The sequence below is a fragment of the Lynx canadensis genome, chromosome E2 (assembly GCF_007474595.2).
Source record: "Lynx canadensis isolate LIC74 chromosome E2, mLynCan4.pri.v2, whole genome shotgun sequence".
Lineage (NCBI taxonomy): Eukaryota > Metazoa > Chordata > Mammalia > Carnivora > Felidae > Lynx > Lynx canadensis.
The window spans coordinates 12117547-12144927 of NC_044317.1; the positions used below are offsets into that span (position 1 = coordinate 12117547).

A 27381-nucleotide genomic window follows, 5' to 3' on the forward strand; every position below is an offset into this window, starting at 1 on the left:
ACCGAGGGAGGGGCAGGGGGAGTGCAGAGCAGGCGGAGGAGGTCTGGGCAGCGCACCGTGGGGGTGCCCGCGCCTCCGGGCTTTCAGCGGGAGGAGCGGGGAGGGTTTCTAGGAGCCCCGCGAGGCTGACCTGCAATCGCCTTCAGACACGGGGACTGGGAGCCCCGCCAGACCACCGGGCAGGCGCCCAGCATCCTGGGCTGGGCAACGTGGGGGGGAGGAGGCTCCGGTCTCCAGAAGCGGGTGGGCGAACAGGAGATGGTGCGACGCGAGATGGCCCTTGAAGGATGGGTAAGGGGTGGAGACCGAGCCTCCTCGCCCGTTGGGCCGACAGAAAAATGCCACGGTCCGGGGTCCTCGCCTTTAACGCGGCCCCCAGAGAGGAGACGGGAGGGGGAGGGGCGGCGCGGGGCGGCGCATGCGCGGCGCGGACTGAAGCCGCTGGACCGTCCGGCCGCCGGGAGCGCGCAGGAGCCCGCAGGGAGCCCCGAGAGCGCCGGGACCCCTCTCGGGGCGGTGGCGGGGGGGCTCTGAGAGGCGCGGCGGATCGGAGCCCCCAGCCTGCCGCCGCCGCTGCCCGCCCGGGCCCCGGGGACGGCGGTCAAGATGTCCGTGCCGGTGAGTACCGATCGCCGGCCGGGACCCAGGGTCTGCTGCCCCCGGCCGGGCCTGAGACCTCGCGCCGCCCTCTGAAGGCCTAATGCCGCGGGGGCTCCGGAGCTGGGGTGGGGTGGGGGGTCACCCCACCCGGGCCTGCCTGGGCCGGGCATGGGGGTTAGCGTGGGAGCGTCTCCCCCAAGCCGGCCTCTCTGCCCCTGCCTTTCTTTCCATTCTCGCCCAGAAGTCGGCTCGGTCTGGGTTTTGTGCTGTCCCCTCCGGGAGCGCCCCCCCCCCCCAGTACCGCTGGGTTGGCAGGGGCCTTTGTTGGTCCCGGGAAGCCCCTGGGACAGCCGAGCCAGGCAGGAGTCGGCGCTGCGCCCCGGAACCCTGCCCCCCATCAGGATGGCCAGGCCTAGTGGGGACAGTTCTGTGCCGCTCGCCCCTAACCCTCCCCCGCTCCAGGGTAGCTGGGCCGGGTGAGGCGGGGAGGTCTCTGCTGCCCCCGGGAAACCACCTGGGCCAGCTGCCCTGTTGTGCTCCTGGGCTCTCAAGGATGGCCAGGGCTGGGGCAGGGTGTGCATCTCTCTCGGGACAGCCCACCCCCAGGACTGCCTGGCGGGATGCAGATCTGTGCCTGCCTCCAGAAAGGCTGATGCACTCACTTTCCCGGGAAGTTTTCCCTGGGTGTGCTGGGCCCTTCTTCCCTCCTAGCAGTGGGGGCTTCTCTGCTCGCCTGACACCATCACTTCCTTGGCCCGGCAGGCCGGCTTGAGCAGCTCCCAGCCATCATGGCTCCACACTTAGGCGGGCATCTGGAGGCAGCTGGGCCCCGCCTCCTGAGGATGCAAGTGATCCTGGCCGCCCCCAGTCACCAGGCCTCGGGTGCAGACCCCAGCCCTCTTTACAGATGGACAGACTGAGGAAGGGGCCGACCTCCTGCGGCCTGCCCGGAAGGGGCGCCATCTGCAGGCTGGAAAGCTGTGGCTTCCAGCCATTGTTTCTCGGCGGACTTAGGGGCTTTTCCCTCCAATAGGAAGGGGCAGTGGGCCAGAGCGGCTGTCCACCTGGCCTTCTTTCTGGGACTGTGCCCCTCTCACCCCATTCTTAGGGTGAAGCAGACAGTAGGGGCTTCCTGGCAGGGCAGTGGCCTCTTAATTAACCACCATGGAGTGTGTGGAGATTACTGGAGAAGTGCTGTGTAAGTGCAAAGCATTGTTGTTATGGAATTAGAGACCCCAGCTCCTGCTGCCTCCAGAGCAGTGATACGGAGTTACAGATGAAAAAAGTAAGGCTTCCAGACTGTGCTGATGTGACCCCTCTCCTCCCTGCCCCTTCTCCACACCTGTTCTGGTTCAGAGCGGAACTGCCTCATCTTTAGACAGAAGACAGAACAGGCCCTTCAAGCCTTTCTTTCCTGCTGTGCCTCTGCAAAGCTCTGGATCTTTTCTGGCCCAGCACACCAAGGGCCCTGCCCTGACCCTGTGGGTACTAGCCGGAAGGGAAGTGGACCTTCCAAGCCTGCTTGAGGGCCTGGGTCTTCAGGGCAGTAGTGAACAGAGTATGTACCCGCACCACGTGTGTAACGAGAGAGGTATGGCAGGGGGGTGGGTGCGACTTGCACAGACAGGCACTGCCAGGGACACCTGCTGTGAAGACCTGAAGCTGTGGTCCACTGTCCACACCACTGCCGGCTCCCGGTCCCTCCCCCCACTCCTGCCTATAGCCACAGCCCTCGGGGATTCTGCAGGAGGGGGACAGGGGTCTCACCATCTGCCTCCTAGTGGCTGGGCTGTCAGATCACCCTGGTTCTCTCCTGGGACCTTGGGCAGTGTCAGAGCCGGTGGGGCTGGGAGGAGAAGTTCATTTTTGGAGCAGCTGTGAAATGTTCGGAAAATTGCTTTCATGTGCTTGTGAGCGGTGAGGCCCCATAGAGGCTTCCAGGCCGAGCTGCCTCTTTAAGCCCTGCTCTTGGAACCCAGAATGGTGACTGCCCATGTGGTATTCACGGACGTGTTTGGGTTTTAAGCACACCCGTTCATTTGGGCAGTCTTTTCCTGGATGGGGCTGACGCAGGCACTTTGGCCCACAGAAATTACAAGATGCTTCAGAACGGAATGAAGGGTGGTGGCAGGAGAGAAGAGGTTGGGATGGGCCAGGTTGAGCCAGGAGCGACTTCCTTGTAGAGCAGGGGGCTGTGCAGGGATTAGTTGGTCTCGCTCTGACATTTGACCCACAAGGGCTCTGGGGCCTAGAGATGGGAGGGCACCCGGGGTCATCCTGAGTCCCTGCACAGTGCTCCTTCCTCTTCCCTGAGCTGAGGGAAGTGCTCACACAGCACCTGGAGATCTACTTCCTGGATGTTCTCTGACATTGGCCTTCTTCTTGGCACGGCCATCTGTCACCCCAGGCCTGTCTCTTCCCTCTGGCCAGGCAGGAGGCATTTGAAAGGAAAACGGCTGTGCCACCCACCTGAGACCCCTGGTGGGCACTGGCATGATTCATGTTGAGGAGTGACAAGAGGCTGGCTGCCCCCTGGCAATGTCAGGCAAGAGGCCAGTGTCTGGCTTGTAGAGAGGTGCCCTGATGTCTGTTCCTGCCACTGGCTTCCTGGCTGTGAGATGGATGCTATCATTCTAGCCTCTCTGCTCCTTTTTATTTATTTATTGTATTTATTCATTTTAATTTAATTTAATTATTTTTTATGTTTTATTTATTATTTTTGAGAGCTAGAGAGCAATTGGGGGTGGGGCAGAGAGAGAGGGAGACATAGAATCCGAAGCAGGCTCCAGGGTCTGAGCTGTCAGCACAGAGCCCGACTCGGGGCTGGAACTCACGAACTGTGAGATCATGACCTGAGCTGAAGTTGGACGCTTAGCCGACTGAGCCACCCAGGCGCCCCCAAATTATTATCTTTCTCTCTGCTCCTTTATTGATGGATGACAGGCCCTATCAAGGGGTGGAGTGCTGACGTGTGTGCCGGGAGCTGGGCTCAAGGCTTCTTCACAGGCTCAGGGAGGACCTGTGTCTTGCCGGGGTCGCGTGGCCACTGAGAGACAAAGTCGGGTGGGAACCAAGTCCGGCAGCATCCGAAGCTGGGAAGCGAGCATCATCTTGCACGGCCTCTCTAATTGTGGGGCTGTGGCCTGTTGAGCTGTCCACAGAGGCCAAGGCTGCTGAGAGCCTGGCCCTCTGCTTGTGGTTTTACAAATGGGAGTTTGCACAACCCCTTGGGCACCCCAGAGAGGTCAGGCAGCTTGCCCAGGGCTGTGCAGCAGGGTGGGCTTAGCCCTGTGAGGCCCCAGCCGAGGGTGATGGAGATCACTGGACCAGGCCTGGCACCTGGTTGAACCTGCACCAGCGATCTCAGGGACCTGGGTGGCTGGTTCTGTCCCAGCCAGCGCCATGATGGGAGAGCTGGCCAGGAAGCCAGGAGGCTCTGCCCTGGGCTCGCCGCTGGCCTGGGCAGCCAAGTTGTGGACAGCCGGGGCCCGGTGGAACAGGCTCAAAAGAGGACGGTGGGAGGAGGCAAGGTCCTCGTCCAGAGTCCTCCGGTCAGTCTCCAGAGCACCTGGCATGCCCCTCCTCCCACCTGGCCTTGGATCCGCCTGGCCCTCCCTCTGCAGGAAGTGATCCCCAGCCACTGCCCTGCTCACCAGGTCACTTCTCACCCTCAGGTGCTCAGGCAGAGGGCACCGTCCTGCGAAGCCCTCTGGGACTCGTGTGTTTATCGTTGGGGTTCCCTGGTTGCTATCAGGCTTCGTCAGGGTAGGACGCAGGCCTGCTTGGCACCTCTGTCTCTGCCTTGTTGCCCCGCGTGCCCTGGCTGCCTGCTGAGGGTGTGGCACTGGGAGCGCAGAGCAGCCCCCATGGACAGGCGGCCGTGTCCCCATGCAGAGAGCCTGATGCCTCAGCCACGGTCCTGGAAGCCTGGTTGGAGCTGATTGGAGGTTTCCAGAGAGGCTGCTTCGGGACGGGGAGGGCATGTGGTGGGTTGAGGCCAAGGACTCTAGAATGAATCCTACTGGCTTGTGTGCACCTTGAGCCAGTTACTGAACGTCTCTGTGCCCATTTTCTCATCTGTGTTACGGGATGTTAACAGCACTGAGAACTCTGAGAGTTTTGTGAGAACTTGGCCAGGGTTGCAGAAAGCTCTTTGTAACAGGCTAAAAAGTCCTACATGGCAGTTACTTTTGTTGAGGTTCTGATCTTTCTCCTGCCACCACTGGCAGGTGCAGTGGCCAAGCCCCACCCCTGGCTCTGGCACAGTCAGCTCGGGCAGGAGCGATCAGCTCTTTGTGGCCCAGTCTTCCTCCACTGGCCCTTTGTCTATAGTTGGTGTGTTTCCTACCAAGGCCTTAGCTTGGGATGACCCCGGACCCTCTCCTGCCCCAGCCTGCCTACAGGACCTCTGCCTCTTGAGCCTTGGATCGCCAAGTACTTGTCCTCACCGCCGACGTTGAGTGGCCTTCATTAGGACCACCAGCTGACCCACCACGCTCCAGGCCAGGTGGATGCCCTGCCCTGAGTGCCCCCAGGAGTGGGTGCAGAGTTGTAGACAGTGGAAGCCACTGGGGCCCTGCAGGCCTGTCGTCAGGTGCAATCAGCAGGCTGCTAGGTTAGGGAGTGGCCCCTTCTGCAAAAATGAGGCACGTGAGGGGGGGTTCAAGCCTGTGTGTAAGGCAAGTGGGCCACAAGGCTGGGAGGATAGCACCCACTGAGTCCCCACTTCCCACCTCCAGCCATGAGACTGTGTTTCCTAGGTGCCTGTGCTCTGCCCCCTCCGCCCACAGTATCACCTTTGGGTCCCCAGCCTTTGACTCTGGCTTTTGTCACAGCTGCCTGCCTTGATGGCATCCTGGTCAAGCCCCATTGTTTCTTTGGTTTACTCTTAGTCACTGTTTGATGGTCCATTGTCTCCCTCTCTTCAAGAAAAAGAGATATGGCTAGGAACAGGTTGGGCACTGGAGTAGAGGTGGGTTGGATGCCCGCACTGGCAGGATTGATGGTCACAAGTTGCAGCTCCAAAATTAATCCCTTCTTGAAAGGGGATTAGAGGCTAAGGGGGCTTTTCAGTAATCTAAATTTATTATTTAAATCCTTCCAAGTCCAGGAAGGATTGGAAGCCGATTATAGTGAAAGACACAAATAGTCTGGGATCATCAAAAGATGCAGAACTATGTAATATATGGGGAAGGTAGACATACATAACTTTAAGCTTCCTGACAGCCGGGCAAAAAGGCAATGGTGGGTTTAGGGTTGCAATACTTATTTTTGGTATTCCTAATCCCATGTATTTTTTCCTCTGTGGTTTGTTTTATTTTTACCAGTTGAGACTCTAATAGGAATATTTTATATGTATTGAAATGGACAGATGTTAGATGAGTTTTGACTGATGCAGACCCCATGTAACCATCAATCAAATCAAGATAATATCTCCATCATCTCCGAAGATCTTATAGTCAACTGCCCCAACCCCCATGAGGTGGCCAATATTCTGATTCCTCTCATCATGGCTTAGTTTAGCCTGTTTTTGAGCTTCATATAAGTGGAAACATACAGTGATACACTCTTTGAGGTCTGGCTTCTTTTGTTCAGCATAACACTTTTAAGATTTTCATCCATGCAGTATGTATCAAGAGTTCTTTTTTCACTGCGATGTTGAGTAGTGTTCCACTTACGAATATGAAATTATGGACTTAGCCATTCTCTTGTTGATGGATATCTGTCTGTCTCTCTTTTTTTTAATGTTTACTTATTTATTTTGAGAGAAAAAGAGAGAGCACAAGCAGGGGAGGGGCAGAGAGAGAGAACCCCAAGCAGGCTCCATGCTGCCAGTGCAGAGCCCAACACGGGGCTTGATCCCACGACTGTGAGATCATGACCTGAGCCGAAATCAAGGGTCAGACACTCAACCGACTGAGCCACCCAGACGCCACTCTGCCTCTGGTCTTTGTATGCTGTGTATTTTTTTTTAAAATTTTTTTTTTCAACGTTTATTTATTTTTGGGACAGAGAGAGACAGAGCATGAACGGGGGAGGGGCAGAGAGAGAGGGAGACACCGAATTGGAAACAAGCTCCAGGCTCTGAGCCATCAGCCCAGAGCCTGACGCGGGGCTCGAACTCACGGACCGCGAGATCGTGACCTGGCTGAAGTCGGACGCTTAACCGACTGCGCCACCCAGGCGCCCCTGTATGCTGTGTATTTTTAAGTACTGACGCACTGCCATTGTTGTCGGTGTCATATCCTGTTTCGGTATATTCTAAAACCCGATATCCAAGCACGTGTGCCTTGAGGCGTACCCAGAGCGTTGTCTGTGCTGCCGGATCCTGGGTCCCCCCAAAGTTACAAGCTTGTTTAGGAAGTCGTGTGACCACACACCGTTCTGTTGAGCCCTCCTGGGTGTCCGGGGTTTGAATTCCCTTTTTCTAGGTGGCCCAAGAGGTGAAGTGTCTTAGGTTTTTGAGTCACCTGTGTTTACCCCTGGCCCCTGTCCACTCCAGAGGTTCTGGTAGGGAGACGCTTCTAGGAAAGTAGGCGGTAGGAGGGGAGGGAGCCTTACCTGAGAGCTGCCGGCGTCCCTCCCCCTCTCAGGTCTGGACAGATTCCTGGCCTCACTCCTCTTTGTCCCAAGACGCCCCACCAAGCAGACACTCCTGGCTGCTCTGCTTCGACTCCGAGGGGCACCGGCCCGCTGGACACCTCCCCACTCAAGGAAGGGGGAGGGGTTGCTTGAGAACCACTCCCTGCATCCAGGGACTGAACACCTCCTGCTCCACTCTCCACACTGAGCGAGTTGGCGAGCCTGGGCTATTTTTACAAATCTTTACTGTTCTTTTTTAACACATCTCGAGCCTCGTAGAAGAGTCACACATCTGCTTAAAGGCCACCTCCTCAGAGAGGACCCTCCCCCGCCGCAGGCACCTCGTACGAAGTAGCCTCTGCCATCACTCTGGCGTCCGTCCGTCTCCTTCTCCTCGAGGGCTCTCAGCACCACAGATGGTCACGTGTTTATGTGGGGGGGGGGCCCACGCACACACCCTGCAGGGCAAGTTCCCCAAGGACACGGACACGGTTTCTCAGCAGCTCTGTCCTCGTGGCGAGCAGGTGCCGAAGGGATGACCCACACGCTGGCTGTGGTATGTGTAGTGATGGGCCCCGTAACCAGCCGTTCCCCACACGGCCGCCCCCCCCCCCCCGCCCTGCCAGTGTTGGCCGGTGGATTTGGGGGCGACTGGGCTTCCCAGAAAGATTTTGCCCACGCGTCTCAGAGGAGGTTTTGTTTCTCTTGTGGTCCAGGGGCTCAGGGAAGCTCAGGGCACCTGAGCAGGGGCTGGGAGAGTAGGGAGGGCCTAGTGGAGCAGCCCAGCAAGTGCCTCCCGGTGCCAGGATGGGTGGCGCTGGTGTGTAGTGGGAGGTGGTGGGTGCTGCTGACCCCAGGGTGCCTTTGTCCACCGTGCAGTCTCATGGCCTGGTGACCGGCAGGACTGCTGGTGTCCTCACGCTTCACAGATGCGCCAACCGAGGCTCTGAAAGGTCCGGTGATGGCGGAGGGTCCCATGCCAGCTGGAGTCATCAACAGTCTCTGCTCCCATCCTTGTGGGTGGGTTCAAGCCGGGTGAGGCCTGGGGTCTGGGTGTCCTGGGACACCCAGAGCCTTTCCCTGTGGGCTGGAGCAGGGCAGGTGGGACGCCCCCACGGTGCTGTCCACGGAGGGAGAAGCAGCGGTTTTCCTGGTGGCTGCCTGCCATGGCTCTGCTTTCTCCGCGTCGCCCCTTCCTGTACTCTCGCCCCGCTGCCCCTCCTGGGACCCCACTGTAACCCCGACCCCAACCAAGTGACTGGGCAACACTGTTCCGCCTCTCTGTGGGTGTGGGCACCTGTGTTCCTGCGGAAGTAGGCTGTGAGGGGGGGCGGCAGATGGCATTTGAAGGCACCCCCCTCCGATTGCCCTGATGCTGGCGCTGGTTGCTATGAGGAGAGGCGAGAGCAGATGGCTAGCTCGGGTGGCTTCTTGACCACACCCCTGTCCCTGCTGGCCCAGGCTGTCAGCCAGATCCGGAGAGCCACCAGCCACTAAGCTTTCTCTCTGAGGACAGGGACTTGTCCCTGTGCCTGTCTTCATCCCCCTCCTCCAGCCAGGACCAAGCTCCTCTCTTCCTACCCCCATTTCTTCTGCTGGCCTCTTCCTCATTCCTCCCCCAGGCAGTGTTGGGGACAGGGAGGGGGGTGAGCATCGGCAGGGAGGGCAGAGTGCACCTAGACCCTGACCTTCTTGCACACATGGGGGCCTCCACCTGCCAGCACCCAGGGGGATCCCCTGCCAGGAGAGTGATGGTTCTCAGAGGGAGATGGGAGGAAGGGGTGCAGAAGAGAAAGGGCCACCAGGGTCAGTGCCCTGGGGTGTGGCAGAGAGACTCTGGGAAGCGCCCCAGGGCCCAGCTCTGTCATCCTGCTCCAGCCTTGGGCCTGCTGTGAGCAGAGCCCCTCTCTGAAGCAGGCACTTTCCTGCGGGTGCCTCCACTGCTCTCTAATTTTCAAATTAGAGAAGCAATAAAAGAATTAGGAGAGTATGCAGTTTCTTCCGTTCCCAGTCCTTGAAAGAGCCAGAGGGGATAGGGGAGGGAGCTGTGAGAAGGTGGGAGCACTGCAATTGCTGGAACCAGGCCTGGATCTAGGAGGCTAGTCAGCCCTCTGCCCTCACCCCTGGCTCTGTCCTTGCACCCGGCAGTTCCACCCCCACGCTTACCAGGGGTCCTGGTTTCGACCCTGTACCTGGGTCTCTGGCACTAGTCCAGGCGCATGCTGAAGGGGCCGGCAGGCCGAGATCTGGCTCTAGACTGGTCCCGCCCACCTTCCCACAGTCAGGTTGCTCACATTAATGACAGATGAACTGCCCCATTGGTCACTGGTCACGCCATCCTCAGAGAGCAGGGAAAATGGGAAAGCTCTTTATATCTGACAACTGCAACATCACCCTAAGAGTGTATGCTCTGCACTGTCTGGGGTCCCCTGGGGTGCTTCTCCGTAGGGACACGCCTGGGGAGTTGGGTGGGGTGGGTTACAGATGTAGCTCCCTTCCTGGCGGGGTGACCTGGGCACAGCATGTCCCCTCTCTGGGCCTCTGGGGAGTGGTAGTTGTGACAGCAGGTGTGCGGGGTATCCAGCCGTGTGTGGCAGTGGTTCTGGATGCAGCTGGATCCCCTTCTTTTCTGGCCCATCCACAGGCAGGCCTCAGCTCCCAGGCTGGGTTCGAGCTTGCCAAGGTGAGCGGCCAGCCCAGGGGGAAGGCGTCAACACCCCGTGGCCCTCCAGATACATCATTTCTTCCTGTTCCTGGGGCTGGCAGCACTCACCTCCGGTCTCAGGAAATCCTTTCCTGCTGCCGCTCCCAGAGCTGCCGTCAGCTGACCCATCCACCACCCTCTCCTGCTGCTGGGAAAGCGACTGCCCGCCGTCCGTCGCACTCTGCAGGCCGTTTTAGTCTGCTGTTTTCATTCACCTGGTCATAAGCGTTTTCTTGCATGATTTCTCAGTCTTTGAAAGTGGCTATCTTGTCTTTTTTAATTTTTTTAAGTTTCTTTACTTATTTTGAGGGAGACAGAGACAGCACAAGGGGAGGGGCAGAGAGAGGGAGAGAGAAACCCAAGCAGGCTCCGTGCCTTTAGCTTAGAGCCCGATGTGAGGGTCGAACTCACTGAACGTGAGGTCATGCCCTGAGCTGAAACCGAGAGTCGAGAGTCGGAGGCTCAACGGACTGAGCCACCCAGGCGCTGGGAAAGTGGCTATCTTAATAGCTACACAATATCCCATTGAGAAGGCAGTCGCCTATAGTTGGGCCTTCAGGTTATGCCCCCTTTTGTTTGCTGTTACAAATGCTGCAACAGACATTGTTGGGCCGAAAGCAAGAATAGTTCTTTGTGCAGTGGGTTTGACCTGAAGATTAAGATGCAAAAAGCCCAGAGAGCAGCGCTGGGTCCCAAGCTTTTCCTCCCATTTAGGGTCTGGCATCAGCAGCAGCCTGCACCCCAGTAGACACTCTAATGGGCGGATGGGAACCATCATCCTCATGTGCTGGTCCCACCATGTTTCCTACACAGCCAGCTACTCTGGGCTCAAAGGGGAGGAGTTGGCGACACCCCCCCTCCAGCCCGGGGGGGGGGGGGGCGCTCCTCCTCAGCCAGCAACACCTCCGCCTTCTCATGCTCATCACTGCCCCCACATTCCCCTGTACTGCCTGTGGGAGTGGAGGTGCTGGGCCCCAGTTCTGAACTCACTTGTGTTTGGGGAGTGCTTGGTCTCAGCTGCTTGTCCTTTGGGGTCTCCGGGCGCGACAGCTTCTTTGGCTTTCCGAGCCCTGGTGCCCCTGTGCCCTCATTCTCTTCCTGCCCTGTCCTGAAGCACCACCTGTCTAGCAGCCCCTTTGTCCCTTCCCTGGCCATCAGCTGTGATCCTTTTGTGGCTGGGAGTCTATAGAATGGGGCCAGGGCGGCAAACTGGGTCTCAACCTCTTCATCACGAAAATGGGGCTAATTGCAAAGCTTGTTTTACAGGATCTCTGCGGGCGTGAAATGAGCACATAGTCATAGAGCTCTTGGTCCAGGGCCAGCATGGAAGCTCTCCTGGGGGCTATATCACTGTCAGAGCTTCTTGGCCCCAAGGGTCTGCTTCCCCACACATCCCAGCTGCAGCCTGCCCAGGGTGCCCCTCTCCCACCCATCTACCTGCCGGCCTGGGAGGGGGCATTCCTCTCTCCTTTCACTCCCCCCACCCCCTTCCATCACTGTGGGGCACAGATCCTAGGGCCTTGATTACAAAGCGGAAATGCCATTCTGGGAGGCACAGGCTTGGGGAGTGGGAGGGAGTTTAAGTGGAAAAGGAGCAAATTTTTGAAATGCCTCCGCCTGAGCTGGGTTCCCCTCCCCCGCCTGCCTGCCCACACCAGCAGCCCCGCCCCCAGTGCTGCTTTAATCCTAAGCCAGAGTCGGGAGGGTCTCCTGTTCGCTAGGTCCCAGCCAGCAGCCTCCTTTCTCCCAAGGCCAGCTAGGATGGAGTAGGGCCAGCCGGTTGAGGGCCAGGCATTTTGTGTCCCCACCCACCCTTGCAGAGACCTGCCTGGAGCCCTGCAAGCAGGGTTCTGCCTGGCTGTGGGGCCTGGTCCCCACCCCTCTCCTCAGTGGAGACCCTGGAAAACCTAAGGACTCCTCGAGCACCCAGCACAGACAGATTCTCATGCATGGCCTAGCTGGTTCCGATCTGCTTCCTTGGAACCTGGGGTGCTAGCCGCGCTGAGGACAGGTTCAGGGTTTAGGAGGGCCCAGGCTCACAGCTCCATGCCTGACTTTGAGGCAGACATTGGGAACAGCACGAGGGTATGCCCTAGGTAGTGTTTCCCTGACACCTGGCTCCTCCTGTGGGAAAGTGACAGCTCCTCCTCCAGAATGACAAGGGGCCAGTCTCCCTCATTGAGGACTCTGGGTCACAAATCCCACCGCTCCTTACTTCCCTCTCCTGCCAGGCCATGAGTTCTGTCTACTGGGTCCCTGTGAAGTTTTGAGGAAATGCAGACGTCTAGGTCCCGCACACTCAGTTCTTCTGGAGCAGGGAGAACTAGGAATCCAGTTTTTTAAAATTTATTTATTTATTTATTTTTAATTTTTTTTTTCAACGTTTATTTATTTTTGGACAGAGAGAGACAGAGCATAAACGGGGGAGGGGCAGAGAGAGAGGGAGACACAGAATCGGAAACAGGCTCCAGGCTCTGAGCCATCAGCCCAGAGCCCGACGCGGGGCTCCGAACTCACGGACCGCGAGATCGTGACCTGGCTGAAGTCGGACGCTTAACCGACGGCGCCACCCAGGCGCCCCTATTTTCTTTTTAAAAGTAATCTCTATACCCAACGTGGGTCTTGAACTCAAAACCTCAAATCAAGAGCTGCATACTTTACCGACTGAGCCAGCCAGGCCCAAGGAATCTGATTTTTAACCAGTTCTCCAGGGGCCCTGGCCCACCCCCTTCATTTTACAGATGGGAGAGGGCTGAGGTGGCACACCTGGCCAGGGGCTCAGTCAGTTGAGCCCTGGCTGTCAGGCCTGTGTGTCTGGTGGAGGGGCAGCTGTGGATCCATCTTGGGCTAGTATGTGTTTTATAGGCCCTGCCTGAGGGGTCTCTGCAGAGCAAAGCCAGGTTGGCCGCACTGCTTCCCTGGTACTGTGAACTGCCCGATGGTGTCCCTATGCTCAGCAAGTGGTCTAGGATGAGGGCTAAGGATCCTGGAGACTGAGGCACAGAACTGGCTGACTCTGGAGCAGGTTCTATCCTACATATCCTTGCAGACCATTATGCAACCCTGGACATGCTCAGGGACTCTAGCACACCCTGATTCTGCTGTGTGGGGTGACAGTCACTGACCTCGGGAGAGTGGACTCAGGAGAACCAAGGTGCTCTCCACTATTTCCCTCTGGTGGTTCTTCTTCCCTCTCATTCCCAGCAACCTCCCCCTCTCCCCATGTCGTTGGGCACAGGTGTTAGAGGGATTGTGGGTGGGAGCAGAGCTCCTAGGGCAGAATGGAGACCATGGGGGCATGCTTCAGGGATGCTCAGTTCAGTTCAGTGGATAAGGTGGGAGATGGTGAGCCCCTTGACCCTGGGTAGACTGAGCCTCAGGCACATCTGATAGAACAGACTCTGTGGCTCTGTGGCTCTTAAGTTATGGGTCTCTGTCTCCCTGCCTCGTGTCTTCATTTCCCGGAGCTCTTAACAGGATAGGCCTGACCAGAGTTGGTGCGGTGGTCGTTATGAGTTTTCTGCCAGCTGGGGTATGCCCCTTCCCTATTACTTCTACATTCAGATCTGAGTCGGATGGCCGGATGGACACGCGCAGAATGCCCTGGGTTTGGTGCGTGGTGAAGGCAGAAGTCCACTTGAGGTTAGGCTAGCGTTTTGGGGTCTGCATGGGGGCTGCAGCGAGCGCATGGGGGTGGTAATCCCAGCAGTCTTCCCAAAAGAGGGGGCGTTTGCTTAGGCCTTGAGGAGGGGCGCGTTCTCGCTCTTACTGGAGGGAAGGGGACATGTATTTGGGGAAAAGGAGATGCCCTCGGTGCTAGCCTCGCAGGCTGGTAGCGGGTGGACGCCTAGGACCTGGTGCGGGGTGGGGGTGGGGTTAGGGGCGGTTCCACTGGGCGGCGCGCGCCCGCGCCCCTCGGGCTGGCGGGCGGCTCATTTGCATGGGAAGCCACAGTGGCCAATGGGCTCGCACGGCCGGGCATGCTGGGAGCCGGGCTCCGCCGGGGGGCGGAGGCTGCGACCGCGGCGGCGGGTGGAGCGAGGTGGAACCTTCTCTGGGTAGCGGTGGCAGCCGCAGGCGTGGTGGCTGAGGCGGCCGGACCCAGACCGGGACCCGGACGGCTGCGGCCCTCTCGGGGCCCCGAGGGCGCGCGGCGCGGGCAGCTTGGTGTGCGCCCTTGCGGGGAGGCGGGGCCGCAGGCCGGCCAGACACGATGAACTACCTGGTGAGTGCGGCAGACGCGGCCCCGGGTCCGGGAGCGCAGATCCGGGCGGCGTCCGCGTACCGGCTTCCAGGCGACCGCCCTGCCCACGCCCGGCTCGGTCCCAAGCGAGAAAGAGATAAATGTGTGGCATTTCCTGCCGGACCTGCGGGTCCTGGGAACAGCTGGCCGCTGGAGTCTCCGCGGGGTCGCGACCGGGCCGGGGTCCGAGGTCTGAAACCCCTCTCCCGCCGTGGCGGGAACGCCGGGAGGCAAGGACTGCGGAAGATCCCAGAGCCTGTGCGCCCACGGGGCGGTTAGAAGGGCGGGACTCAGGGGCCGCTGGCCGGCAGGAAAGTTCCTGGATCCGGGAAAGTTGCTGGCGGGAGTCCCGTTCTCCCCCTGCCGGCCGCCGCCTGCTGGGTGACCTTGGGCCTGCGTGACACGCCTCCGAGCCTCAGTTTCCTCAGCTACAAAGAGGGGTCCGAGATGCCTTGGATCGTGAACTTCTAGGAGGCGTGGATTTCCAGCAAGCGGGATGGTGGTTCATCTCTGTTTTCGAGTGGGGAGCAGCCCCTACCCGCCCCCAGGCTAGGGGTTGAGCGAACAAGTGCGTGGTGATTGAGGAGGTGTTGGTGCGCCTGGAGCACCAATCCTGGGTTTGTTAATGATTCACCCCCAGCCTGCCAGCACCGGATTCCAGGCCTGGGGGCAGGCTCTTCTAGGCCTTTACCTACCACGATTGCAAAAACTTCTGTAGGAGCCGGATCATGGCGGTGGGAGTCCATGGCTGCACCGTGACCCCGGGTCCCAGCATTTGAGGGTGGAGCTTGTGGAGGGACTGGGCTGCCACTCGAGTGTCCGCAACCAGGGCTCCCAGCCCCTCACTGCTGCAAGAGCTACAGCCCAGAGCGGTTTTGGAGGAGTCGAAGTTGCGATTTGCTGAGGGCTAGGGTGCTCTAGGACCGAGGGTGGGTTAGTGCCTGGAGAGATTTTGGGGTCTTGGATCCCAGACTGGGGACATCAGCCCACTCATCGGTCTTGAGGACAGGAGTTTCTTTTTCCTCACCTCTCCCCTGAGAGTCTAGGCTGGGAGGCACTCTCCAGGTTTGCTGTTGACTTCTGTGCCCATTTCAGCCAGGCTTGGACACGTTCCTTATCCCTCTGGGCTGGGAGACACATCTTCCTGTGCCCATTTCCTTTCCCAGGTGGAGAGCTGATGATGTGATGTCCCAGGGTGGAAGAGTCGACTGGCCTAGAAGAGCAGGTGTGTGCTGGGTGCTGGGACAAACCCTCCTGGCACCAGCACCCTGTACCCACTTGCCCTGGGCAAGGAAGGAGCCCAGTGGGAACCGGTGGAAGCCGGGCAGGGCAGCCCCAGGTGCTGCTGGGACTGTCACCCTTGGTTCCAGGAGGAGAGCTGGAGCCTCTGGCCATTACAGTTTGCACGAGCGAGGTGTGAGTGCTGTGGGCTGCTGGCACCATCCCCTCAGGCCCCGAGAAGGGTTTGAAGTAAGGGCAGAGCCCCTAGGGCGTCTTGAGCAGGAAACGCCCCCGAGACAGCTGCTCTCCCCGTTGTCTTACAGATGGGGAGACTGAGGCAGAGAGGGACAGGTACTTGTTCTCACAGAATTGGATCCAGAACTTTGTCTCCTGGTACAGCCCCATGCTCTATGCCACAAGTGTTCCACCACACCCCCTCCCTGATTAGGAGCGCTCTGGTCCCTGGGGTGCTGTTGTGCTGTGCTGGGGCTGCCAACTTGGTGGGGTCCTTCTGGCTCCGGGGCTGTGTTTCTGTGGTCCCTCCTGGCATCCATTGTGCTTCTAGGAGTTCCCACCACCCTTTTCTCTTGGGCCTGGAAAACTCCCTTCCCCACCTCCTAGGAGCCCGTAGCTAATTGGGACAGCCAGAACCAGAGGCCAGTTGTGCCCCGCAGGAGGCTTCTGGAAGGGTGAAGGGCAGTGTTGGAGTCACACTTGGTGAGTGAGTTGTAGGGTTGAGGTGATAGGGATCATTCTCCAGCACAGATACTGGGCAAGCTCCTCTTCCCCTGGGTCCTCAAGGCCCCTCAACAAGGGGCTGAAGGGTGGTCTCCCTTCAAGGAAGGGGGTAGGACTGGGCCTTCTAGCCCTGGAGAGAGGCCCTGGCTCCAGTGTCTTGCTGCCCTAATTCCCTTGCACTTCTTTCTTTCTTTCTTTCTTTCTTTCTTTCTTTCTTTCTTTCTTTCGAGAAGAGAGAGAGAGAGAGAGAGAGAGACAGAGTGCAAGCAGAGGAGGGGCAGAGAGAGGGAGACACAGAATCCAAGTAGGCTCCAGGCCCTGAGCTGTCAGCACAGAGCCCAACGCTGGGGCTCGAACTCACGAACTGTGAAATCATGACCTGAGCCAAAACCAAGAGTCAGATGCTTTCTACCCTGGCACCCCTTAAATTTTTTTTAATGTTTATTTTTGAGAGAGACAGAGCATGAGCATGAGTGGGGGAAGGGCAGAGAGAGGGGGAGACAGAGAATCTGAAACAGGCTTCAGGCTCTGAGCTGTCAGCACAGAGCCTGACGTGGGGCTCGAACCCACAAACTGCGATGTGAGATCGTGACCAGAGCTGAAGTTCCACGCTTAACCGACCCACGCAGGCGCCACCGTCCCCCTGCCCCCCTTGTACTTCTGAGTAAGGAGTGGAGTGAAGTACTGGCCTGGAGTGGAAGCAGCTCAAAGAGGGAAGCAGGGCCCCATCTCAGACCCTCATCTCTACTGTGCATCCCAGAAATCAGGCGTTCGGTACTCTTTTTTGAGTTAGAGAACCCCACTTTTTGTGCCTTCGTGTTCCCCTCCATTCCTGCCCAGGCAGAGGCTGCTGCTTTAAGGGTTGCAGCAAGTTATCATTTAGGGCTGGAGAGTGGCAGTCCGCAGGGGGCTTTAGATGTCAAGGTGGAGAAACTGGGGTCTTAAAAGGAGTGAGGTCCTTCCTATCCCCCCTGGGGTGTCCCTTCTGCCTTTTCCCCTCCGTGATGACGTATCTGGGGCTGGTGCTATCCCTGAAGTAAAGGTCTGCCTCATGCTGAGCCCTCTTCAAGAGACTGAATCCCAAGAGGGGACCAGCAAGGCCCCAGGGATGGAGAAGGAGAGCAGTGGGTGCTCAAGTGCGCAGCTCTGGCTTCTGGCAGCCTGGGTCAGTTCCCTGAGCTAGGTGGCAGTGGTGAGGGTTCTAAAGGGGTTGGGGACCATTCCCAAGCTGTTAGTAGTTGGAATGGACTGCAGGATAGAGGGCTCTGCCTTCCTGCCATCTTGGTGCTCTGACTCCAGCTTGCTTGTTCTCATCATCTATGGTGTGTTAGGGGCTGCAGGTGTTATGTCCTACAGCAGAAAGGGCCTGCCCACGCCACCTTTCCGTCTGTGCCCAGCCTCCCAGGGACAGTGCCTGGGATGCCTGGCAAGGGTGGGTGCAGGGTCCTGCTCCTGGCCCAGAGCTGGCTCCGGAGACAGAAGCATCTGCTGGCTGGGCCATGGCTCATGTTTGTTTGAAGGAGCTGCTGGCAGTGGCCATCACAGGTGGATTTTTAGTCCTTCATTCAACAGACCTAGTTTCTAGCTACAGAGTATCAGACACGGGGCTGAGGACCCACATACAGTCCCAGCTCTGTTCTCTGAGCCTCAGGCACTCCTGAGGTAGGTAGGGCAGGAGCTGTGCTCCTCTTGGGATGGCTCTGGAATAGGGGTTGCCCACAGTCTTGCTCCTTGACAGTCGAACGCTGAGAACTTGAGCCCAGACCCTGGCTACTCGCTTGTCCCTGGGTGTATTAGGGGAGTGACAATAAGGCTGGCTGGGATGGAGTGTCACCAGGGACGAGGGTGTGGGCCTGTCTGGGAAGGGAAGGAACTCTGCCCTTATGGTGCCATTAGAGCCTGGGAGGCAGGGGGAGGGGATGGTCAGGACCCTTACCAGTGGGCCTTTGGCTACTGCCTTTCCAGGGGGATTCTCCAGGCACCAGGGAGCAGGGGTTGTGGATGCACACTGCCATTCAGACACGCATGCATTGAACCTATATCCATTAGCCACCGGGGGCTCCTTGAGACAAGCAAACAGAATACCCCAGAAATAATCTTGGCCCAAGTATGAGATGGTTCTGAGTATGAAGGGAGCTAGTGTTTCCCAAGTGACTACTGTGTGTGAGGCTCTATGTTTGGAGCTGGGGTGTGTGTGTGTGTGTGTGTGCTTGCGCACGCGCGCGTTGGTGCCGAGGGACAGGGGGGAGTTTCAGGAAAAGGCCTGTCAGATTTCCGCTCTTGGCTTCCAGGGACCTAAGCATCAACCTGGAGCCTTCCAGCTCTGCTTTATCGTAGAGCCCAGGTCTGCCTCTGCTGCTTCCTGACTCTGTCCCTAGCAAGTCGGGTAACTGTTCTGTACCTCAGGTAATCAGTGTCTCATAAGGTTAAAAGGGATGACTGAAGTACGCAAAGGAGCCTGCTCCTGACAGAGTTCGTCGTTACTGCTGTGACTGTAGTGCTGTGAACCTGTCCGTCATGTCCCCATCAGCCTGGTGTCTCCTCACCAGTTCCAGCTACCAGGTCATGCCTTCTGCAGAGTCAGGGTTTAGGGATACCCAGAGCACATCCAAGGCTCCCCAAGGCAGCAGGCGAAGCCAGTGGAGAGACCCACATAGGCGTCAGATGGCTGCAGTCCTCCAGACATGTGCCCCCCTGTGGCCAAGGCCCAGCTACTCCATGTCTGAGGGCACACCTGGGCTGGGTGGGTCTGGTGCCCACAGGGCCCTGGGACACAATGAGGGCTATTCTCAGAGTCAGGCGGGGCCTGTGGGGCAGCCCTGTTAGCCCCCATGTGCGACAACCAGGGTGTTGTTCTGAACGGGGCCTGGCGGTGTCGGCGTTGAGCTAGAGGTTCTCCTTTCCCCTCCTTCTGGGGTGAGTGAGCCCCACGTTGTCTTCCTGGCTTCCTCAGGCATGGCCACCCCGCTACCAGGGAGGCTTGGATACCACCTTCTGTAAGGGGGGCTTCTGCCTAAACCCGCTCATTCAGGGCCAGGCTCTGTGCACATGTGCCTGAGGGTTTCATACTGAAGGACCCCACCCCCTGCCCTGTCCTCTCCTGAGCATCTGGGTCAGAGGGCACAAAGTAGGCAGTAATGAGATGCTTGGGTCAGCACTTTGAGTTGGGGGCAGTGGGGAGCGTGTGCTCAAAGAGGGGCATGGAACCTTCCTGGAGGAGTGCCACCCAAATCCTGTTGTGGAGTAGAACACAGCCCAGGGTTTCCTAGAGTCAGGAATGAGGTTGGCCAGAGGCTTGGGGCAAGTCCGGCAGCACTCTCTGTGGTCCCCTGGAAACACGTGGCTGGCAGTGTGTGCATGGACTGTGATGGCGCCCTGGCAGCGCGCCCCTCTAGACGTCATAGCTGTGCCCCCCTTATGAGATGGATGGGAAGGCCCTGATTGGCGCAGCAGTGAGGGAGGCTGGAAAGCTAGATTCTGGGGGCGCTGGCCCCTCTTCTGTGCTGGGGCAAGACTCTGGGTCTTGAGGAGTGTGTCCGGAGTAGATACGCTCAGATGCTGTAGGCTTTGCCCTGGCCCGGCTTACCTGCCATGAGGTGCCACCACCGGATGACATCTACTGAGGTCTCATGCATTGTCCCAAGGCATCCTGCAGTGAGACGGGCTCCAGCCTGCCTGCCACTCCAGGGCCACAGCCCTGTCTCCCTCCAGCCTCTTCCTCCTCCAGTGCCCCGGCTCATGCCCATCCTCTGCCAGTATGCTCTTCCCTGGCTGGTGTCATGGTTGTCTGTTTTTCATTCTTCATGAATCATCTGAAGGATCACCTCCATGGGGAGGTCATCTTTGACCACTCTATATGCAGTGGCTCTGTCCCGCATTATTTTTGGCATTGCAGTTTCCCCCCCTGCCCTAACAAATTGTTGGGTGTTTGCTCCACTGGAATGTAAGTCCCATGCACATAGGGCCCTGGTCAAGCTAGACCTGCACCATCTTGCAGAGCCTGGCCCAACGCCTGACAGAGAGCAGGAGCCTGGCAAATCTTTTGTTAAACAAAAGAACAGTCCTGTGAGACCAGGCCTGTGGCTCTAGCACAGGGGATCTGGATTCTCAGAGGTAAGAGACTTACCCAGGGTCACCCAGCAGTAGAGGGAGAACCAGACCCAGGTCTGGTTTTAGTTGCTTGACTTGGAAGAAGGAAGGAGAAGCAAGGAGGAACGTGTCTCAGGAGCAGCTGGGGAGGCTCAGAGGCCCAAAGCTAGGGTGCTCGGCCAGCTGGAGTGCCCAGTGCCAGCGGTGCCTAGGACTCAGGAACAGGCTGTGGAGAGGCTGCTCCTGGGACTGTGGGTGGGGGCACCAGCTGATGCAGGCAGAGGCGCTCCTGGTGCCAGGCACCCTGTGCCACGTGCCCAGCCCAAGAGGTGCTTCCCAGCCTGGCTCCAGCCGCCCCAGACTATACAGTTGCAGTCGTTGTTGGCCTTGACTGCTCAGTGAGCTCACGCCAAGGGGGTGGGGGCTGGCCACCCTGGGTGCAGGAGGCCCCACAAGCTGTCCTGGGCTGGGGCAGACCCTCCCCCCCTATCCCTCTCCCCCGCCCGGACCTTGCCCTCTTTAGAGCCTTCCAGCTTCCCGGAGCACCCAGCACTGCCTGGCAGGGCCTGGTGGAGGCTCCTCTGCCAGCCTTCCTTGGGCTGTCCTCCTGAGAGGTGAGGGGCCTCAGAGGGGCAGTCCCCTCTGTCTGTACCCCGCCCCCTCTGACTGGGCTAGAGGGGAATTTTCCCGTGACTCACTCTGCTGGCACTTCCTGTGGTCACCAGGGCAGGGGCTGGGGGGGACCCACTGGGGTGGCTCTGTGTTCTGGGGTCACAGGGGGAGGGTGGGCCGAGTGTCCCGCCCCCTGACGGGATGTGATTCCCTGAGGCAGGCTGCAGACCATATTTGGGAAACTTGCTTTTCTTGCAGGCAGCTGGGAGATGGGGCCCGTGGGCCCCCATGGGCTGCAGGACAGCCCCTGCCCCTGTCTGCTCCTCCTGGGGCTGTGGCCTCTGGACCTGCTTGGGCCTCCTCTGTCCCATCCTGACTTGAGGCCTAGGAGGTGGTCCACTGTTCTTTTTCAGGATGTGTTTTTTTTTTTTCTTCAACCCCCAAGCCTTGTTGAATACAAACTGAGAAATTCTCAAAAACAGGAAGAGAGAGCACCCCGTTGTCTGAAACATTTACACTGTACTTTTATAAAGTTTTTTCTTTTGTTTTCTCTTAATTTTTTATTTTTACTTATTTATTTTCTTTAATTTTTTTTTAAACATTTATTTATTATTGAGAAACAGTGAGAGATAGAACATGAGCATGGGAGGAGCAGAGAGAGGAAGAGATACAGAATCTGAAGCAGGCTCCAGGCTCTGAACTGTCAGCACGGAGCCAGACGCGGGGCTTGAACCCACAAACTGTGAGACCATGACCTGAGCTGAAGTCGGATGCTTAACTGACTGAGCCACCCAGGCGCCCCTGTTTTTTCTTAATTTTTTGATGTTTATTTATTTTTGAGAGAGGCAGAGAGACACAGAGTGCGAATCGGGGAGAGGCAGAGAAAGAGGAAGACACAGAATCCGAAGCAGGCTCCAGGCTCTGAGCTGTCAGCACATAGCCTGACGCGGGGCTCGAACTCATGGACTGTGAGTGAGATCATGACCTGAGCCGAAGTTGGACGCTTAACCGACTGAGCCACCCAGGCGCCCCTCAAACATTTACACTGTTCATCTTACCCTCTCCCCATTTTTTAAAAGTTCAAGTGACATTTCATTGAGAATGATTTATGCTTCAGTGCATATTTAATCATTATAGTCATGACATGGGCAGTGTTGAAGTAGCCAGAACTTTCGAAGGCCTTTGCCTCAGTGCTCACCTTGTTACTGGGGTGAAATCTCTCTTCTGTGCTGTCCACGAGCTGCCCCCCTGGGCTGGGTTCTCCCCTGATCCAGCCTCTCTTGGTTCCCAACTTTCCCGCTTCTGGCTTTGTCTGGGTCTGGAGGCTCTGAGTTGCTCTGGAGAAATGGGCTCCCAGCTGATCCCTGTTCCTCCCCTCCCTGGGACGCCAGAGCAGCCCTGGTCTCCTCTCACCCAGGCACCTCCTTTGCTCTTCCCTCTGCTGGGAACCCTCTGTGGTATCTCTGGGCCTGACCCGAGCCTGGCACCTGCACAAAGGGAGTAGCGCAGCAGAGCCCGAAGACCGAGGACATGGGGGCCTCCCCAGTCCCGGTTCTTTATCCCGGGTGATGCTCGGGCCTGCTAGCTTGGGCTGTGCCGTGCTGTGGTCCTCCCGCCTCTATCCCAGTCTCCCCAAGGCCTTTCCCACGTCCCACACAGGCTGCTTGGCAGCAGGGCCTTTCTGTGCCAGGGCCATGTGGAGCTCATGGCCCTGCTCTGCGGTGGAGGGGGAGGAGGGTTGCTAATTAATGGAGCCCTGTAGTCGTGCGTGCTTCCGGGGTGGCCGGGAGGGTTACCAAGAGAATTACAGGGTAAAATGTGGGGCTGGTGGAGGGTATTGCTCTTCTGTGGTCACTGTCTTTTGAGACCCCTTTCTTATTTTGCTGTAATTTCCTCATTCCTGATGTCTGTCCCTTTTTCAGAAGCATCCATGCTAATGTAACGTGTCTAGAGTCTATCCCTGGGTAAACGTCTGGAAAATAACAGAGTTGTTTTGTAGACATTTATTACATGTACATAAACGATTCTGGGCCATAGATCTGCCTGTTATTTTGACTCAGGAGGGCGTGGTTGACCTTCCTTACCAGATACCTAGACACCTGCGGGCGCACAGAGCAGAATCGCAGAGATGTCTCGCTGTGCTGGTTGGACCCTGAGCATCCTTCGTAGTGGTCTTGGCCATTCCTTTTCCCCTTCAGAGAACTTGCTGTTTTCATTTTGTTGGTTTTCTGTTGGTGTTCTTATCTTTGCCTTGCTGATTTGGAGAAACGCCTCCAGATTCTAGGTTGATCCCTCTCTTGTCATTGGTGATCTGTTACCCTGTCAGTTTTGTGTTCTCCCCCAGGCAGTAGAAACCATTCACTTTGGTGAGGTTGAGTCCATCCATGTGTCATTGTTGTTGTTACCTTATGTTTTGTGCTTTGGGGATCTTTGTTTCTAGAGTTGTATTTCATAATTTTTCCCATTTCTAGGTCACAAAGATACTCTCCCCGATTTTTTCTTTTATTAGAGCTAGAGTTGTATCTTTGACACTTGGGTCTTTAAATGTCCTTTGTTTATAACACAAGGCAAGTGTGTGGACTGATTTTTCTTCCTACGGTGAGTGAGTTCTCATACCACCCGTGAAGCAGTCTTGTCCTTCCCATGGCTGTGTGGTACCACCTGCAGCGTCCCACGGGTTCCCCAAGCATGGGGCTGTCTCCGGGCCCTGTCCTGGTGCATCGGCCCCGTGCCAGCTCGCTGATGCGGAGTTGTGGCACATCCTCACAGCTTGAAAGGAAAGTGGAGTGCCCATTTGCATCTCATTTTCAGAACTGACCTGCTTATTCGTGGACCTCTGTTCCTCCATTTAATTCTAAAAGGATTCTCCTCCTTTGGTCAAATTCCTTAAAAAAAAAAAAAAAAAAATCCTCCTGGCATTTTTGTTACAATTGTAACTTATTAAGTAAGCTTGGGCAAATTGGCCTTTTATAGTGCTTAGTCATCCCACCGTGAACTTGGTATGTTTTCCCCTTTATTCAGGTTTTTCCTTGAGCCTTTTGGCAGAAAGTACACATTTTTTCCCCTGAGGTCTCCTGCTGTCTTTGCTTGATTAATTCCTGGATAACTAGTAGCTTTTTGTTGTTGTCGTGCGATGTCTTTTCTATATTTCTTTCTCATCAGTTACTGATTCTAATTTGTTGGAATTATGACGTAGATGATCATATGGTCTGCAGATGGTGACCGTTCTGTCCCTGTGTGTCCCCTCCCCACTCTCTCGTTTTTTTTCCTCTTGGCTGATGGCTCTGGCAGGACAGCAGGACTGTTGAGTTGGAGCAGGGAGGGTTTGTATCCTGTTTGCTTCCCAGAACGTGGTGACCATTATTTGCATTATTACTCTTCTCCCCAGTGTTGTCATGTGACTTAGGGAGTGGCTTCCCTGGAGTGAAGGTGGTGGCTGCAGTCGAGAGGATTTTGAGGCTTATTTGGAAAATGCCAGCATCAGCTGGGCCTCTCTGCTGGTGGGGGGTGCGGTGGGCAGAGCCCTCTCTGCCACTGAGCCCCTGATGCACATCCTCATGCACACCTGCTTCCTCTCTCCCCAGAACGTGCTGGCCAAAGCCCTCTATGACAACGTGGCCGAGTCCCCGGATGAGCTCTCCTTCCGCAAGGGTGACATCATGACGGTGCTGGAACGGGACACACAAGGCCTGGATGGCTGGTGGCTCTGCTCGCTGCATGGGCGCCAAGGCATTGTGCCCGGGAACCGCCTTAAGATCCTGGTGGGCATGCACGACAAGAAGCCAGCAGGGCCCGGGCCTGGCCCACCTGCCACCTCAGCCCAGCCCCAGCCTGGCCCGCACGCCCCGGCTGCCCAGTACACGCCCATGCTGCCTGCCACATACCAGCCCCAGCCCGATAGCGTGTACCTGGTGCCCACCCCCAGCAAGACTCAGCAAGGCCTCTACCAAGCCCCTGGACCCAGCCCACAGTTCCAGTCTCCCCCAGCCAAACAGACATCTATGTTCTCAAAGCAGATGCCCCATCACCCTTTTCCCAGCCCAGCTCCAGACCTTTACCAGGTGCCCCCAGGGCCTGGCAGCCCCGCCCAGGATATTTACCAGGTGCCACCTTCTGCTGGCATAGGACATGACATCTACCAGGTGCCTCCATCCATGGATGCACGCAGCTGGGAGGGGACGAAGCCACCGGCAAAGGTAAGGCTGCCCTGTCAACCCCCCTGGCAAGTTTTGCCCAGGCCCTGGTTTCTGGCCCCAACTGAGTACCCTTGGCGTCTCCAGGGCTCCAGCTGCACGTTTCGTCTGGGGCCAAGATGGGAGGTGAGTGTTTGGGGAATGTGTTCATCCGTCTACTGAAGGTGAACAGGTAACCCACAGAAAAGACATCCAAGCTGGCCTTGAATCATGAGGTAGCCTTCAGTGGACAAACCCCATTGGGAGGGTGTCACCAGCAAAGGATGCAGTCTGTCGAAGGCCTGGAAGTCTGGAAAGGGTGGGCAGGCGGGACTTGGCAGGTGAAGCCCGAGCAGTAGGCTGGGGACCAACCGCCAGGGGTGTGGTGCTCCTGAGGAACCAGATACCTGCCTGAGGGTGAAGGGTTTTGAGTAGAAGTGTCCTGCGCACTGCATGTTCTAGTGACATCATTCAGCCCGCAGAGTTCAGGGGACAGGGCCCGGTGGGGGTGGGGGACACCCAGGAGAGGGAGGGGTGTTGGGGGCGCTCGGTAAAACTGTTACGCGAGAGTGGCTGAAAGTGCACAGGAGTCGATTGGATACGAGACTTTGTCGTATGCCGTGGTTTGGATGTGAGCGGTGTCAGGCTGACAGCACCTCCGTGGGTATCAGGGGCCACACCTCAGTCCATCTTGTTCCACCATCCTCGACACGGGGCTTGGCATCTCATGGGCCAGGATGGTTGCCGCGTCAGCTCCATCCAGTGTGTCTGCATCGCAGCCAGCAGGGCAAGGGGGAAGGCCAAGGGGAGAGGCCAGCCTCCTTGTGCCTGGGGCTCCCACGAGCCCCCTGGGTGTGCGTGTCAGCCCCCTGGGTGAGCATGGAGCGCATCTGGCATTCCTGGCTCCACGGGCGCCCGGCCCCTTCTCTCCTGCGGCACGTTGGCGGGCAGCAGAGGGACCTGTTCGTGATGCTCGGACAGTGGGGAGGACACTACCGGGGGCGTTGCCAGAGTAGGGTCTCTCAGAGGTCACCTTGCACGCTGTTGCCAGGGGGTGCGGGGTTGAGGGACAGGGCCCTGAGGGCGGCACCCTCGGCTCTACACAGGCCTGCCCGCACGCCCCACCCCCAAGTCCGTCCACCTGTGCGAAGGAGGAGGCTCTGCCCCACTGGCTGCTCTGGGCTGAGTCAGGAGCAGCCTCTTCTCCCCTGTGGCCTGTGTCCTTCCGTGTCCAAGTCCCTTGAAGATTCGGGGAGTGAAATTTCCAAGGCCCAGAAGCAGAGGAGGCCTCCCCCATATTGTTGAGGACAGAGTTGTGGCACCCGGCGCTCTCTGTCTCCTCCATGCTGTTCCTCCCTCACAGCTCGCTCAGGAGGACCTTGAGAATCCCACCCCTGCCAGCAGGGAGGGCTCCCGAAGCCAGCCCAGCCCCAGCTGCCGGGCTCACCCCTCTGCAGAGGGAGACCGCGGCAGGCAGTGTGCCCCGGAAGCCCTTAGGAGAAGCCGCTGGACTCTGAGGATCAGCTCCCCGAGACCCAGACCAGGCCTTGTGTTTGTGCCACGTCTACTCTAGAGCCACCTGTGTCTGGGGAGACGGTGGCTGAGTGGGCGCTCCCCTCACGGTACTGAGCCTCTGTCCTCGAAGCGTGTCCAGGGCTGAGGTGGGAGCCCTGCCCGTTCTAGCTGGGCAGTAGTCAGCAGGCAGCGTCACCCTGCCCCTGCCCACAGGGTGCAGCTTGGTAGCCAGGAGACCTGGCCAGAGGTCAGGCTGGCCAGCTGAGGGTGGAGCTCCATGGACATTGGCCACCAGGGAACCCTGGGTCACTGGCTCCCACTTCCTGCCCTCCCTGCTCCTTCAGCTGCCTGGCCAGAGATGGGCCGCTCCTAAGGTGCTTTAGGGAGAGGAACAGAGCCCTGCCAGGGAAACACCTGTCCTGTGGGGAGGTGGCAGGGAGCAGTGCCTGGCTGGTGAGCCTGAGGACAGGCCATAGTCTATCCCCCTGTATGCTCACACTCACTCACAGACACACACACAGGCCCTCTCTTGGTCACGTGCTCGCTCTCTCTTTCTCTCTCTCTCACTCACACACACACACACACACACACACACACACACACACACACACGGCACATCCCCTGGAGAGGCATGCCTTTTCCCCTGCCCGCTTCTGTCCCTGAATCTTTATGGACAAACTTGTCGTGGTGTCTGTGAGTTTGGGGCAGGCGCTGGAAGCCCCGTGGGCCAGGAAGCAGCAGCAAGACCCCTGTACTGGGCTGTGGACTTGAACCCACATTTTGGCTGTGGTTTCTGGTTCCCTCCCTTGTGAAGGGCTTGTTCTCAGGTTCCATCTGGGCTCACCTGGCTGCCCAGAGCCTGTGTCCCCAAGGGCCCTCATCTGGCTGGTGGCCTGGGAACAAGA

The 27381-nt window shown here is 57.9% G+C and overlaps 1 protein-coding gene across 3 annotated transcripts in view; it reads left to right on the forward strand.

The window, feature by feature from the left end:
• Positions 1-571: 571 nt before the first annotated feature.
• The window catches only part of BCAR1 (BCAR1 scaffold protein, Cas family member), a 38641-nt gene continuing 11831 nt past the window's right edge, over positions 572-27381 (forward strand). Inside the window, exons 1-3 of one of the 3 annotated variants that reach the window (XM_030299040.1) lie at positions 14028-14111; positions 24374-24985; positions 25070-25108. In XM_030299040.1, coding sequence (XP_030154900.1) covers positions 14100-14111; positions 24374-24985; positions 25070-25108 — 663 coding nt within the window. In that variant the 5' untranslated portion in view covers positions 14028-14099. Of the gene's footprint in view, positions 619-14027; positions 14112-24373; positions 24986-25069; positions 25109-27381 lie in introns of those variants that run through there. The other 2 variants (XM_030299039.1, XM_030299038.1) reach the window with 2 other exon arrangements.